Here is a 14,641-nt window from a genome sequence, read left to right as displayed (position 1 = left end):
GTTTCCTGTGCTTTTTACTTCACTCAAACTTGCATTTGGAGCCGAGGGAGTTAGTTGTCGCCACTACAGCAGCTTCTAATGTGCTTCAGAGTCGGGCCCGTCCGTCACGGGGGCCGAGGAAACGGGGGACGTCGGAGAGGAGGACACGGAGTACCACAAAAGATGCCTTAAAAGGTCAACACGCACACGGGCACCCACGTAAGACTGCTTTACGGTCATGCTCGCCATCGCCTCCGACATTAACACCCATCCATCGATTACAAAAGAAAAGTACAAAATATCTATCACGCTGCCCCTCCACTCCCCACCCTTGAACTATATGAGGACAGAACCATATTCACTTAGTTTTTTTCATTTATATATATATATATGTATATATGTACACAACAATAGGCCTTTTAGGCTGTTGAGAAAAAGGGGCCGGGGCAAGACCAAGTCTCTGCGGCGAGGCGTCCGAGTTATCAGTTTCTTCATTTCCCCTATTTTTCAACAACAGTTTATCTACAGAAATGTACGATCGCGACGAGAGAGACGTGACTCGAGGGGACCGGACCAAAGTTTAGCATCCGCGTCGGACCGGAGACGGACCGATCGGGGCGACGGGCCGATCTCCGTCCGTGGTACGTCAGTAGACCCAGGAGACGGGGACCCACTGGGGAGCGGTGGACACCAGGTCCACGGCCTCCTCCAGCAGGCGGATGGTGTCGTCGATCTCGTTGTTGATGATGGTCTGGTCGAAGTAGTGAGCGTAGGTCCGCTGCAGCATCTCGGATTCCTTCTGAAGCCGTTGGAGAGAGTCGTCCTGAGGGGCGCGATGGAGAAAAGAGAGAGATTTCAGTTCTTTAACATAGGCTCCTGACCTTGCTTCCCTCGCGGTCCGAAACCAAACCAAACCAAATCTGAATACTTGCGCTCAGTCACCGAGTCGGGCCAACAGTTGACTTATGCTTAACAGTTGACTTTCAACCACTGAAATTTCAAGTATATCCCGTCGCTAGTTTGAGCGTGTCCAAGTACCAGGCCTGTGGGGTAGTTAGTTAACATTAGCTCAAGTAGAAACAGTGCAGGTTTGTCAGATTTCAAAACGTAATGCATTCGTACTGTAAATGTTGTAATAGAATTATTTGCAGCTGTAATGTAATGATTTTGACAAGTGTTGAATAATATCAGTCGTACCAGTAATGTAACGTATGAAGTAAACTTGAGCGTTTTCAAGAAAGTACGTATAATACATAAACATACGGTACCATATAGTACAGGGCTTTAGTTTATGCAATCTAAATTTCGGCGCTGATCAGAAAAAGTGCAAAATATTGTCCAGAATACAGGAAGGAAAGAAAAAAGGAGAGGTAGGGTTTGGCCGAAGGAGTTGCATCACTAAGAAAGCACACAATTAAGAGGATTATTAGGGATTAGAGGAATTAAGAGGAAATCAAGAGGAACAAAAGTGGACAAAGCTAGACGACAACAACAACAACAACTACTACTACTACTACTACTACTACTACTACACAAACACAGAGGCCAGACACGCCTTTCTACAATCTCTTCCAAACACGAGCTGATCTCCCACCATTTCGTCAGTACTTACAGGCAGTTTCCTGCACCACTTTGGAACCTCGAGCGCAAACGAAAACAGGCATGCCAAAGAAAATACAAACACACTTAAAGCAAGCAGGGCACGCGCAGGGAGAGAAACACCGAGCGAGGCAAAAAGGACGACAAGCACAAGTCAAGGCGGTTTTCACACCGGCAGACTCGTTCACTCTTCCCGACAATCGCGAGTGCGATTATCGACCGTCGAAGCCAAACGCCTCTGAATTCAGACTCGAACGAGAGTTAGGGAGCACGTGCAAATAAAGTCAACTCAGTCAACTAAGAAAGTTTTTTGCGACCGTACCTCTGTCATGCCAGGGGTGACGGTGGGAGCCGCGATGAAGACGACGTAGGGAGCAAACTCGGCCGTCCTGAGGATCTTTAGTGCCTGATGAGAGACAGAGAGAGAGAGAGAGAGAGAGAGAGAGAGAGAGATTTTAATTCAGCAGTTCTTCCACCCAAACTGCCCAACAAACAAATGTAAGCAAATGTTTAAATGTCACTGAAACTCGAGCAAAATGGAAATGAAGTGTTCCTCTGTTCCTACATAATGTAAATCTCCAAACAAATAAAATACGTATCGGTTTAGGAACAATAATTTTCCAAAGAAAAAACTTGTTAGGGTAATCCTTTTTTTCCGTCGAACCACGGAAGGAGTCAATGATGAATTTATCGTTTATCTTTCGAACTTTCTCAACGACCACCGGCACATTGTTGCAAAACGGCATTAAGCTGTGACATCTTGACCGTGTAAAATTGTCTGCTTGATCATCAATTAGATTTTATTATGACACGCGTACGAAACGCTACCAATTGGACCGGAAGTAATTCATCACCGCACCGGCTTTAGACATCAAACATCCCCGCAACGGAATCGAAGTCAAATCTCTCGTTACCTGCGGTTCCACGTCCAGGATGGAGATCACGCCCTGCGCGTGGATCTGCCTGATGGTCTCCAGCCTGGTTCCGTACATAGCGTCCTCGTGGCTGCCGTACTCGAGATAGTCGTTGTTGCTGATGTCCTGCATCATCTGGTCGTGAGACACAAAGTAGTAGTTCTTTCCGTTCTCCTCGTCCTTCTTAGGAGGGCGGGTCGTGTCTGAGCGGGGACAAAGACGGACAGGCGGTCAGTAATGACTCGAGGAACACGAAAGGCGCACCTGCAATCGACACCTCAAACAAACGCTTACGAGGGATGGGGTAGGCGAACCGGTCGGGATGTTTGGTGATGAGCGTGTTCTTGATGTGCCTCCTTCCAACTCCGTGCGCACCTGAAGGAAAACAGAAAACAGACAATCGGTCAGCGAAGCCAGTAACAGAAACAGAGGTATTTCTCATACCGACGCTCGACGACGTCTTTAAGCAAAAGGTCCGTTCAGTCGTAACGCGACAAAAGACGGTCGCGGCCCCGGTCTCTGTCCCGGTTCGGTTCTTTGGGATTGACAAGTTTATCTCAATCCTCGACGTCGCCACACTCCTCTTTCCCGTACAAAACGTATTCCAAAGTTCAGCTCCAGCAAACGCGCGGGTTTTCGGTCAGCTAACGAGGCCGAATAGAGCGGGCCCGCAAAGTCGGCGCATCTTCCCGCGTCCTCGCCGGGACAAAGCCGCACGCTGAATTTGTCAAACGCGCTCCGTCGGAGCCTCCGATTAAACTCGGAGCAATCCATCGCGCTTCTTTCAGCGTACGCGTCGTATCGAGACCCATTGGAAAACCCGCGCTTTAAGACGTCGAACGGATTTTGGTAAGAGAGCCCGGGTAGATGCGGCAACATCCCGGCCATTCGGGGAGGGCGGTGAAGCACGTGTAATGAAACTTGCCAGTAGTTGGACCGCATTATACAATTTTTTGTCAAAGATTCTTGACTGTAATTCAAACTGTAGTTCAAGAACCCGTTTTGACCAGACCCCGCACCCTTTTTCCGTCATCGCCCAGGCGACGCAGTTCTTTCTTTAGCGGTCGTTGCATACAAAAACCAAGACGATAGTCCCCGTATCTTCCCACGACTAACGGGGTACGTCGTTTTTCTTTTTGTCGGGTCAACGTACAACCCGCGAACGAGCAGACGCTTTTTGCACAAACCGCACGAACGAAGTAACAGATTGTTTGACACCCAGTGTGCGCAAAGGACCAGGTCATTGCTCGCAGGTTTAATGTCTCAGATTTAGAATCTTTCAAATGTTTTTTTTGTTTTTTTTATCGTTTAAAAAGTTTGCGCATCGGGATCCATGTCGTCAAACCGAAATGTACTATGAGCTATGGTGAGAAAAATCATGCGCCAGCCCGCCCGCCCGCGTGTCGTGTTTTGAACTTTGCGTGTAGCGAAATCACCTTGTGGTCTGAATCCCGACCTCTCCCTTGTGACACACTATCAGGCAACAAACCTCTCAAATGTTAGAGCGTGCAAACACGCAGTCCTGTGTGATGTCTTTTTTTGCAGTTGTAAACTTTAGTTTTTAGATGTGGATGCGAATGCGAATGAGAAGACTTGTAAAGCACAGTTAACAGAAACTAAACAGTATATTAATCCCAAACGGTAGAAGCAGATAGAAGGACAGGAGCGAAACTGGTGGTTTTTCTGCAGACTTTAATGACTCCCCTGTCCAATACAAACAAACAACCAAACAAACACAATTTTGGTTTAATTACCAAGCAGAACCAGCGTTTTCCTCTTGAACGACGGCAGTTTGACCACTTCCTCGTACGTCACCAGATCTAGTTGGTCAAACACTGCGGGACAGCGGAGAAAAGTTTTCACAGGATCAGCCACAGCGGATCACGTCGAGTACAGGGATTAGATTGAAATTATAGAGACAGAATAAAGCAAGCAAAGATTCAGGTAAGTGGAGAGGCAAGCAGTCCTTAACAGAAAACAATTCAACAGCATCACAGACCGAGACGTGAGCTAAGCCGAATCGGCAGCTGCGTATAACAGTTTTAACAAAACCTCAACATTATTAAGGTAGATACCGGGTCCAGGCCGCGTTAGACGGCGGACGTCACTCGGGCGCTAACGAGACCAAACGAAGGTCAAAGGCCTCAAAGCATTACAAAAGGCTTATCTGCACTAGCCTCATTGAAACAGAAGCAAACAATTGTAAAATGACTAACGTGTGGTCAATTTGCATTTCACAGCTAACGAGGCAGCAGAGGCTCACAACGACCCTATCGAAGCAGCTGTCATTCAAAAGTCAAGGAGACATTAGGAAGAGGATGAAGTATAAAAGCAGAGAAGTAGTAGTAGTAGTAGTAGTAGTAGTAGTAGTAGTAGTAGTAGAAGAAGAAGGAGAAGGAGGAGGAGGAGGAGGAATAACACAGAAGCTGGACACCAGCTGTCTGGAGTTACTTACATGCAGCCATGTCATTGGGTAAGAGACAGCATGAAATATGGACAGAGGGTGGGAGCGGAAGGGTTAATAAAGAGACACCGTATAAGAGGAAACATTGAACAGAAAAAAATTCACCATAACAAAATAGTAAACATCAAATGTTGTTATTGGCAACAGCGTTAGTCACTGAAAAGGAGGCAAAATCGAGACAGCGGAAGGAAAGGTCCGTCATAGGGAAAATGCAGCAGGCATGCGGCAGTTACACATAGCGGACGTTACAAAGATGCAAAGCATTCCATTGTTATGTTGCAGATTAAGAAACGTCAAAGAAGCGGCTTTGGTTTTAGTATGACTATCAGAACAAATTCCTTCACGTTCATTACAAAGCTAGACGGGGCCAATTTGACTTTGGTTACACCGTGGCGCTTTGCGGAACCACCGCCTAAGCCGTCAAAGCCGCGGCGCCATTCGTTTGCGGCTTTACCTGCGTTGTGCTTAGCCAGGTACTTGTCTTTATATTGTTTTTTCTTCTTGCCAAACCAGGTGCAACTGGCCTGCTGCTCCTGCTTGGTCTTCTCCATCGCTATGCAGGCCACGCGCCTGGAAAGAGCACAGATTTGGTGAAATTAGTTGCTGTGTGTGCGTGCGTGCGTGCGTGCGTGCGTGCGTGCGTGCGTGCATGTGATGGATTGATGTGGTGTTACATTCTTACAGATGTTTAGGAGCTGAAAGTGCATTGTTTTAGTGACACAGTAATTGGACTGAGGTTGGTGGTGTATGTAATCTAAACTGGAATTGCGCAAGCACTGCCCACTCACCACTCCTGTAGCTCGGGCGAGGGGATGAGACCCGCCGTGCCGTTCTTGGTGTTCTCCAGCTTTCCTTGCCACCAGTTGTGGTCGTCCTTGGAGATGATCTGAATGATGTCGCCCACCCGGAAGCGAATGCCCGCCTCCTTACACGGGATCAGGTCGTCTTTGGCCGGGTCGTACTCGAACTGAGCCCGTACATAAATCTGAAGGGGTGGGACAGCGAGACAGAAGTTAGCGAGTTGCTGACCCAGAGGCGGAGAACGGACGGCAAAGGGAAAATGAAGAGCGCACAAGCTGAAGCGGGAAAGCGTACAGATGTGGAACAGGATGAAGGGCGGGACAAAAATGACAAAACAAAGCGCTTTATACAGGGACAGTGCACCGTTGTGGTATGTTAATGTCCACCGATGCGCTGGATATGAAGACTGAGCCTAGCGTGTGATGCAGACGCCACTATGAGGGGAGTTTTGGGGGGGGGGGGGGGGGGTTTGAACAGAGGGTCCGTCTTGAGACGTCTTACCTTGATGGACAATTTGTCTTCGATGGCAGATCTGGAGATCTATGGGGTGGAGAGCATCAATATATCCTTTCATGCACATCATGCAGTATGGCAGGAAATGAGTGTGACATAAGCAGAGGAAGGGTTTGAGTGACATTGATGCGAGACAGTGTTTGTGCTGTATTGTGTGCGTGTACATGTATGTGTATGTATATATTTGTGTTTCCATGCAGGGATTGCATTGCCTGGGACCGACAGATGTGTGATGAGGAGACACGTTAACGAGGAGGAGGCGGAGCCAGGGATTAGGGTTAACGAGGTTCAACTTTGGGAAGGTGTGGGTAATTGCTGCGTGGGAGGGGTGACACAGCTGCGCGCAATCAGGGGTTGCGTGCGATTGGCCGGGCTCCCGAGTGGCCCGGCTATATGAGCGGTGGCTGCGGCTGGAGCGTCAGCGGAAGCGTCAGCCCTGCGTTCAGCCTCCCTGCGTGAAGACCGACATGCGTAAAGACCTGCGAGTCGGCCTGCGCGAGTCAGCCCAGCGGGGAGGCCCGCGGGGGAGGAACGCGCCTGCCCACGCCAGCTAACCACCTCTACAGACGGACCCCCACTGCTCCTGAGATCCACTCACCCCGGAGAAAAAGTTCCCACCAAATTGCTAACTACCCTGGAACCCATCGCAAACCTATCATGGCACTACAGGTAAGAGTTCAAGAAGATAAACCATGTTGGCACATAACAATGCAAGGGAACAGCTTTCACACTTCTCTACCCTGCCATGTGCTCCCTCGCTAACGGCTATGTGAGAATCACCAAAGAAAGCTAGAGTGAAAGCATTTCAAACAAACACTGTGGGAATGAAGGAACACACACGGGTGCGTAAGAAAACATGCATACACGTTTCTACTTATTGACACAAATGTTTCTTTCAGCAGGTTGGAAAACAAGAAACAGAAGCAAGACAATTCAATTGCGCAGGGTGAGTTGCAGCTTAACGACGGGAGAGATCTCACCTGGCGGCCTTTGGGCTGAATTGTAGACGGCAGGTCCTAGATGGCGACATTGGAAGTTTATATAAGTATTTGTTTCACAACATTGCACGCTAATGTCAGGGCAAAATGTGAAAACCTGCCACGACTTCAATTGAAACAAAATCCATTTAGTCTCATCTCCTCCTGCAGGTGTGTGCACGTGAAGGACTGAAAAAGCGGTAACATACCAGAATGGAGCTGGTAACGCTGGCATGACCGTTGGCGGGCGACTGTCGGGACAGATCCGGTGACTCTTTCTGCAAGGCAAAAAAGAAAGTTTAGATATTTGCCCTGTGTACAAAATAAAAAACAACGTGCATGTGTTTGATTCACGTACCTCGCACGACACGGACTGGGATCGGTAACTGGGTACGATCTTGAAGGTAATGCTACCCCGCATCTCTCTCTGCAGGGAGAGGTCAAACAAGAACACAGTAGGTGAGGTTCTGGTGCTAAACCGCCACCGCCACTGAAAATGGAACAACCGCACCTACAAAGTCCAACCCGGTAGCACAGCTGCTACATATCTGAGCCGTTAACATTTTCACAGATATAACAACATGGAGATAAGAAATCTGACAATTGGGTTTCCATTCTCAGAACTTCCAAAATGTCCCAGGCAAAATCCAAACAAACACTACATAGTTTTCTTCAATGGAATAACTTTTCAGAAGAAAAAGCTTAATTTTAAGAAAAAGGGATGTAGTACTCAATTCTGGGTACCACACAGTCACACCTGCTCTAACATCAGCCACAAGCCACTAAAGAAATTCAGAGAAGAACACGTAACACACACACACACCCACAAAATCACATTGACAGGAAACACAAACAACCCACCAATCTGTCACAAACAGAACAGCTGTTAGAACATCACACAGAGAAACAACCAGACCATGTGTCAAAAGCTGAACTCTATAAGGGACCCACAAATGGGCACAAGACTAAACTAAAGAACACAAATATCCATTTTGGAAGACACACACACACACACACACACACACTCTTGTACTTCTATCTTTGTGAGGATACTCATTAACATAATGCACTCCCTAGTCCCTTATCTTAACCATCACAACTGAGTGCTAAACCCTAACTCTCACCTAAACCTCATTCTAACCGTAACTCAAAAACCAAGTCCTAACCCTCTAAATGTGATTTGAAGGTGTCTCAAAAGTGAGGACCGGCCAAAATGTTCTCACTTCCCCAAAATGTTCTCTCTCTGTTAGTAAAATACTTTCTTTGGTCCCTACTATGTAGCAAGTACAAGTGTGTACACAGACACGCACACACTCTCTCTCTGTCCCTCTTTACATAACAATCAGCCACATTCCAGTCCCAACTAGTAACCGGCACTTTACTCTTTTCAGACACAGAGCACAAGTCAATGCACACATTTCTCACCTCCAAAATGGCTGTATGCAACGCTCAAAGAATCAATACATCAACAAATAAATAAATACATAAATAACAACAGAAATACATCCTAACAGTATCTTTGATGTCGGAATACTTCACACAAACTATTTATTATCATTATAATCAAAGGACTGCTGCGTAACCCACATTTCTTTACCAGTAGCTTTGCAAAACATTTATTAGATTGTCAATCATTTCAAGGATATCGTATTGTTCCTCTCTGTCGTTATTCCTGCCGTTACACTTAGATGTTGTCTGATTCCGTATCGACTGCGGCCTCGGTACGCTACGTTTCACGATCTTTTTGAATAATGCCGAGGAGCAAAACTATTACCACCTTCGACCAAAAAAAGGCACTGAAAATGAAGAAGAACGAGAAGAAAAATGAACGACCCAGGTTCACAACGGCCAAAGTCCAATCTGAAGGACTCACCAACATCTTTTGGAGCTGCTCCACCGTCTGATTGGCCACGCTGATCCCGTTGATCTCCCGGATCTCGTCTCCCACGTGCAGAGTCCCTGAAGTAGACAGGTAGTGAATTAATAAAGGCGAAGCTCGAGGGCGACGAAACGCCAGTTCTTCGCTACAACGAGCGAGAGTTGCGTTTCATTTAATACATTACGTTTATTCAATTATGCAAAAATGAAAGTAGAATTTTAGCATCACTCTTTTCCAAATGTTAGCTCTGCTTCATCTCATTTGGAGAGAAAATCTCATCTACTCAATGGCCAAGTATGCCCGCTCTTCATGTTTTCGCATCGATCCGCACCTTGTCGATGAATCATTCCGCCGTGCATGATGCGAGCCACGATGCAGTGGTTCAGGTCGTTCATTTTCAGAGTGATGCCCTGAAAGAGACGCACAGAGGGTCAGAGGAAAAACCGGTAACGATGGAAGTAGACGCCGAAATCGGTCTCGTTCGTCGTCGCGCTCCGGGCCGAGCGAAATCTGCGGTGCCGCGGGAAGACCCGTTTGAAAAAGGCTTCCCGTGTTCGCTTCTTGTGCTTTTTGAACACCTGTGACAAACAAAAGTTGCCAAGGTTTGTGGTGCGCCGCGGTGTCGCTGCAAACGACTGCAGTTCTTTTACTGTGAAGCGGCTAAGGGAAATGTGAAATTATCGGCTCGATGAAATCCAGCTGACAGTTCGTTATTTCGTAAAAACGGATCTACGTCCGCGTTTTTCCACACCGTGTGAAGAAGGAACCGTAATAAAAAACAAGCACGCAAAAGCATCCATGCTTTAGCAGAGGACTTTCTCTACTCACCATGGGCTCGTCCGTGTTCTTCTGAAACTGGACCAGACGAACCCTGGTGACGTTCTCCAGGTCCATGTCTCCGTTGGTGCTGTCCGGGGAGTCTCCGTTCAGGTACGGAGAAGTGGGCGGAGGGGTCACCCTCAAAGCTTCGTCGCTGTAGACCTCGTGGGCCACCACGTCGTGGGTCTGCAGCAGAGCCTGGGTAGATGCAAACGGACATAAATATTAACGGTAGGTATCCCACCGCTGTCTCGACTGAAGGGCAACGTAAACAACTGCTGTGCATGGCAGTAATGTCAAAGAAAGAATTAAACTTGTGACTGTAATCCCAACCCAATTGCAAAACACAAAGGGGAAAACATTACACACTACCAGACCCCAGTCAAGAGAAAGGTGTACACACACACACACACACACTCTCTGTGTGAGCAGGGGATAGTGCAGCTTACACTAATCCTCCTCTTTGGCTGCTAATTGTCTCACTGATACACTGTGTGTTTTGACTACAACCTCATCTCCACATTGGCCAGACGATCGCATCTGCTCGTCACAGCGACTTGAGCGGCTGGCTTTTGACTTACGGAGAACGTTAGTGCGGCTGAGAAGAACTGTCGATGTTCACAAAGGCATCCGCACGTGTGGACGCGTAATGGCTACTAAATAACTGGGAACAAAGTAACTGGCAACAAATTAACGGGCACAAAACGTGTCCTCTACCGGCCGCCTCAAGTTAGACGGGATGGCGGGATGAAGTCGGGTCAGGGACTAATTGGATTGAACCAAACCTGGAATGTGACAGCTCCGCTAAGTGTCAAAGACTGAACCTGCAGAGGGGAAAAGCCGCTGCTGTGCTGTGTAAGCGAGTACGACTTCGTCTCGCTGAACTAAGCGCTATTTTGCCTTTTGATCCCCAAATACCGGCCGTGATTAAAAACCGCAGTCCCTAAACCAGCTACGCTCCCTGAGGCGAAGCGTCACGCGCTCCAAAACCATGGTACCTTTCCATGAAATCCACAGACGCCGATTTCTTCTGCCTCGGTTTGCAGTTTAAACATTCATCGACGGTACGCTCCCAAATTGTTCTTCCGGTCTCAGGTCCGTTGAGGCCTTTTAACGCCCTCATACCGACCGACGTCGACGCCAAAGTTGTCGTACGTCCGCATTGAATTCCTTCGGTGCGTTCGTCCTACTGCTCTGACGCTTCCGTCTGTGGTCTTTTTCCTCCGCGTGCGTCTATCCCTGCCCGAGGGCTCGCCCGGCTCAGGCGCTAAGCGGCTTTGTGGCCGAGGGAGTTATGTGGATTGTCAAAACACCCTACTTCTGACACAGCGGGTTGTAATCTCACACACCAATAAGCACGTGTTACATGCACAGACAAAGCGGTGAGGAAAGGAAGAATGTGTGTGTGTGTGTGTGTGTGTGTGTGTGTGTGTTATTCTGGAATATCCCACCATAAAGTGTGGCTGTGTGAGGATCCTCCTGAGCTCCTTGGCCTCCATGTTCTCCGGGTAACAAGAGATGGTTTCCAGTACCTGGCGAGGAAAGAAGGCGAGACAAAGAAGTTGGAATTTCAAGAATGTGCATAATAAATAACAGACTGCTCGTGGGTGACCGAATTTCAGTTTAGAGGTCGGGAATGTGTGCAATCGTGCTTAATTTGTCCTTTTGTTTCGTTTCAGAGTGTGAACGTGAGCGGGGCTTTCCTCACCTCTTTGGCTCTCTGCACTCCGTCGCTTGGAGGATTTCTGATCTGAGGAGATGACCTGGTGTTGATTTTGTCGTAAAGCTGAAACGACAAACGGCGACGTATGCCGTAATTAGACCGTCAGACGCGTGACAACCAAACAGCGTTAAATGTACGGTGCCGTGCTTTACTCACGTCTAGCAAGGTGTGGAGGTGCTGATCCTGGAAGACGCTGTGCAGGAAGTCCATGTCTTTCTCGCTGCAGTCTGTCAACGCGTGAATCTCCTCTAGACTGTCCAAAACCTGCGACACTGCCCCTACGCACGCACGCACGCACGCACGCACACACACACAAGTTACGCACTCGTATAAATGCAGACCGACTCGCAAGCACACGGAAGCATTCGCAAGGACGTCGAGCAAACCCAACAAACGTTCGACAAGACGCAAAATGCAAACACTGAACGACACAGACGCTCCACAGGTTACGCATCCACGTACGGGGGAAACCAACACAAAGTCCAAACGTGACACCAAAATAATCACAAACGATAGACGTCACGACAAAAAACACACGCAAAAACACACACACACACACACACACACACACAAACGCCCACGACCATTTAAGCCCTTAAGTACCTGCTGCATCGCCCACACATGCAGCAAAACCAGAGAAACAGCGGTACATGGCATCAATACAACATCAGAAGAAAGTCACTTCAGAAAGTCACAGTGTGGATGATGGGTTAGGAGCAGTGCGCCCGTGAAAAAATGCAAAATAGAAAAATAATAACATGTGAAAGTGCAGAAATATACAGAGGAATAAGTGAAGAAAAAATTCTCCTCCGATATGTAAACATGATAATGTTTGTAGCCGGCGGAATAATAAAGAGAGGAAGTGACGCATTAGGATGACGGAGAACAGAACTGTGGTGAGGAAAAATAACAAAAAACATTTCAAAGGTCACGTAACGATGACTTTTGACTCAGTGACACATTTGAACCCGTAGTCTGATAGGAGGTGATAGTACAAGGCGAGGCCTCTGCGCCCAAACAAACCGGGGACGAGGGATTACTCCATCCTTGAAATGTTTTAATCCTGCTCAGTGATCAGTTAACAAGAAGAAACAGATGAAAGATGGAGATGGAGGAAATAATCCCAATTTAAAAAAAAAAAAAAATGTGTAATGCTGCGCTAATAAAAGGCTTTGACAAAATAACAAATAACACTTTTATTAAACTGTTACCGTGAGGCACGAAAAACAAAAAGCGGAAATAAAACGTGCTTCTTAAGCTGCTATTAACTTTGGGGAAACCTTGTTATAGGTGTGTTTAATTAAGGATCCAAATCTTTAACAATGTCCCAATCTACTGTCAGCCACTTAGAGACCAGTAATCGCAAGACAGCTTAAAAAAGATAAACGAATGCCGTTTGTCAAGTAAATTGATTGAATGAAAATAACTGCTCTCGCTCCATTTGCGGTTATTCCCATATTTTAAAAGCCTAACCCTGACAAAATTCATATGTGGAGCAGGAGTCAAATGTGCTGCACTGATCGCCTGACAACAGACTCGGGTCTCGCTGTTTTATCATCGATTAGTCATTTGACGAGCCCGTTTAAGATGCACAAGATGCTCTTTGTATGAGAGATAATCTCACTGTTAGTCAGCATCTTATCCTGGTGACCTTTGCTTTTGGTTTTGTTCACGTCCTGAGCAAACGATACAAATATTTTCAAATGTCTGTTTTTACAAAGCTTCCGGCAACTGAAATAATGAAATGTCATCGTTTGGAGTAAAAGCACATTCGTCGGATCAAATGGGGTTTCTCTAAAGGGAGACAGGAGAGAAGACAGAAGGAGACAGAGGAGGCCATTTTGGAGGAGTAACACCCACATCGTCCAACGTTAAGAAAAATAAAGAGCAACTAAAAAGCAGATGAGGGTGTCGTGATGATAACGCACGTCAACATTCTGCAGGTGGGGAGGGCGATACGTACTTTCGGCAGCTAGCAGTCCTAGACAGCACAGCGGAAGAAAAAAACAACACCAAAGAAAGAGGCTGAGATTAGAGAAGGTTTACGGCAACTATGGTTGTACAGAGTTTAACAACTCACAGTGAGAGAAAGAGTCAGAGAGAGCAGGCAGCATCAGGGCAGGAAGGGAGTAAAAGGAGGGCAGAGGGTAAAAGGGGAAAGAGCAAGAGCAGCGGCGGCGGCGGCAGCAGAGCGAGAGAAGCAGCAGAAGAAGTCGAGTTTGTGAATAATCTGCCAAGCTGCTTCAAGCGTTTACTGGCACGCGTCGGTGCCCGTCTGCAAAGACAAACCGGTCACACGAGGAAGCAGGTCTGCGTCAGACTCAGCGGAAACAAAACACATGCCGGTACGTCAGGCCGCAGCGGCACGTTTGCCGCTCGGTTTTCCGAGCGGCAAACGTGCAAAGCTTAGCTCGCTGCGCCGATTTGTCACGCGGTGCTCGTTTTCCGCTTTATGTACGCAGGTAACTGCTGGCAGGTGGGGCCAGCGGCCTCCCCTCGAAGGAAGTGAAAGTCCCCGGCTGAGACAGGGAAGTGAGGCTGTTGGGCAACATCTGTCTTTGTTTAAACATAGGAAGTCCTATGCAGACAGCTGGAGATCACATTAAGACGCTAGAATAGAAACGGCGAGAATAGAAACTGGGCTAGAAAGCAAACGTCCTGATTGTGGTGCTAGGTTTCATCTCTGACCTTGAATGACACCTTGGCAGATATTTCACATGTGTGCTACGTAACCCTAATACCGCTGTTATGTACGCCGTGTTATCTCATTGTCCTCTTCCCGCCTCCCACGACAGAGTGGCGTTCCGCCGAGACGTTTACCTGAGGAGGTGGGGTCGTCCGAGAAGTCGTGGAGCTCCTCTGGTGGGTCGCCGTAATAGGAATTAAACTTGTGGCTGGAAACTGCAGCGAGCACTGCGCCCTGGGACACAGAGTAGGGACAATACAGCTGTTACGACAAGTGTTGTGGGGTGC

At 47.6% G+C, this 14,641-nt stretch overlaps 1 protein-coding gene and 1 long non-coding RNA gene across 10 annotated transcripts in view; one reads left to right on the top strand and one right to left on the bottom strand.

The window, feature by feature from the left end:
- Positions 1-490: 490 nt before the first annotated feature.
- LOC139609453 (peripheral plasma membrane protein CASK-like) overlaps positions 491-14,641 on the bottom strand; it is a 34,454-nt gene continuing 20,303 nt past the window's right edge. For 2 of the 9 annotated variants that reach the window (XM_071464060.1, XM_071464055.1), the window contains exons 10-27: positions 14,489-14,588; positions 11,825-11,946; positions 11,654-11,731; positions 11,397-11,477; positions 9,955-10,143; positions 9,458-9,536; positions 9,121-9,206; positions 7,606-7,674; positions 7,457-7,525; positions 7,251-7,286; positions 6,259-6,297; positions 5,745-5,941; positions 5,411-5,526; positions 4,247-4,327; positions 2,787-2,867; positions 2,493-2,695; positions 1,901-1,984; positions 491-802 (exon numbers count right to left, since the gene is read on the bottom strand). In XM_071464060.1, coding sequence (XP_071320161.1) covers positions 626-802; positions 1,901-1,984; positions 2,493-2,695; positions 2,787-2,867; positions 4,247-4,327; positions 5,411-5,526; positions 5,745-5,941; positions 6,259-6,297; positions 7,251-7,286; positions 7,457-7,525; positions 7,606-7,674; positions 9,121-9,206; positions 9,458-9,536; positions 9,955-10,143; positions 11,397-11,477; positions 11,654-11,731; positions 11,825-11,946; positions 14,489-14,588 — 1,887 coding nt within the window. In that variant the 3' untranslated portion in view covers positions 491-625. Of the gene's footprint in view, positions 803-1,900; positions 1,985-2,492; positions 2,696-2,786; positions 2,868-4,246; positions 4,328-5,410; positions 5,527-5,744; positions 5,942-6,258; positions 6,298-7,250; positions 7,287-7,456; positions 7,526-7,605; positions 7,675-9,120; positions 9,207-9,457; positions 9,537-9,954; positions 10,144-11,396; positions 11,478-11,653; positions 11,732-11,824; positions 11,947-13,631; positions 13,650-14,488; positions 14,589-14,641 lie in introns of all 9 variants that reach the window. The other 7 variants (XM_071464063.1, XM_071464058.1, XM_071464059.1 and 4 more) reach the window with 6 other exon arrangements.
- On the top strand, positions 7,167-7,591 carry LOC139609460 (uncharacterized). The gene is made up of 2 exons (XR_011685228.1): positions 7,167-7,216; positions 7,419-7,591. It is a non-coding gene; the product is annotated as an uncharacterized lncRNA (long non-coding RNA).

Source organism: Trachinotus anak, unplaced genomic scaffold (assembly GCF_046630095.1).
Source record: "Trachinotus anak isolate AG129_WGS33_773 ecotype Australia unplaced genomic scaffold, CSIRO_AGI_Tana_v1 ptg000026l, whole genome shotgun sequence".
NCBI classification, from domain to species: domain Eukaryota; kingdom Metazoa; phylum Chordata; class Actinopteri; order Carangiformes; family Carangidae; genus Trachinotus; species Trachinotus anak.
The sequence above is the reverse complement of the archived record's forward strand: the minus strand, read 5'-3'. Positions and strand labels throughout refer to the sequence as shown.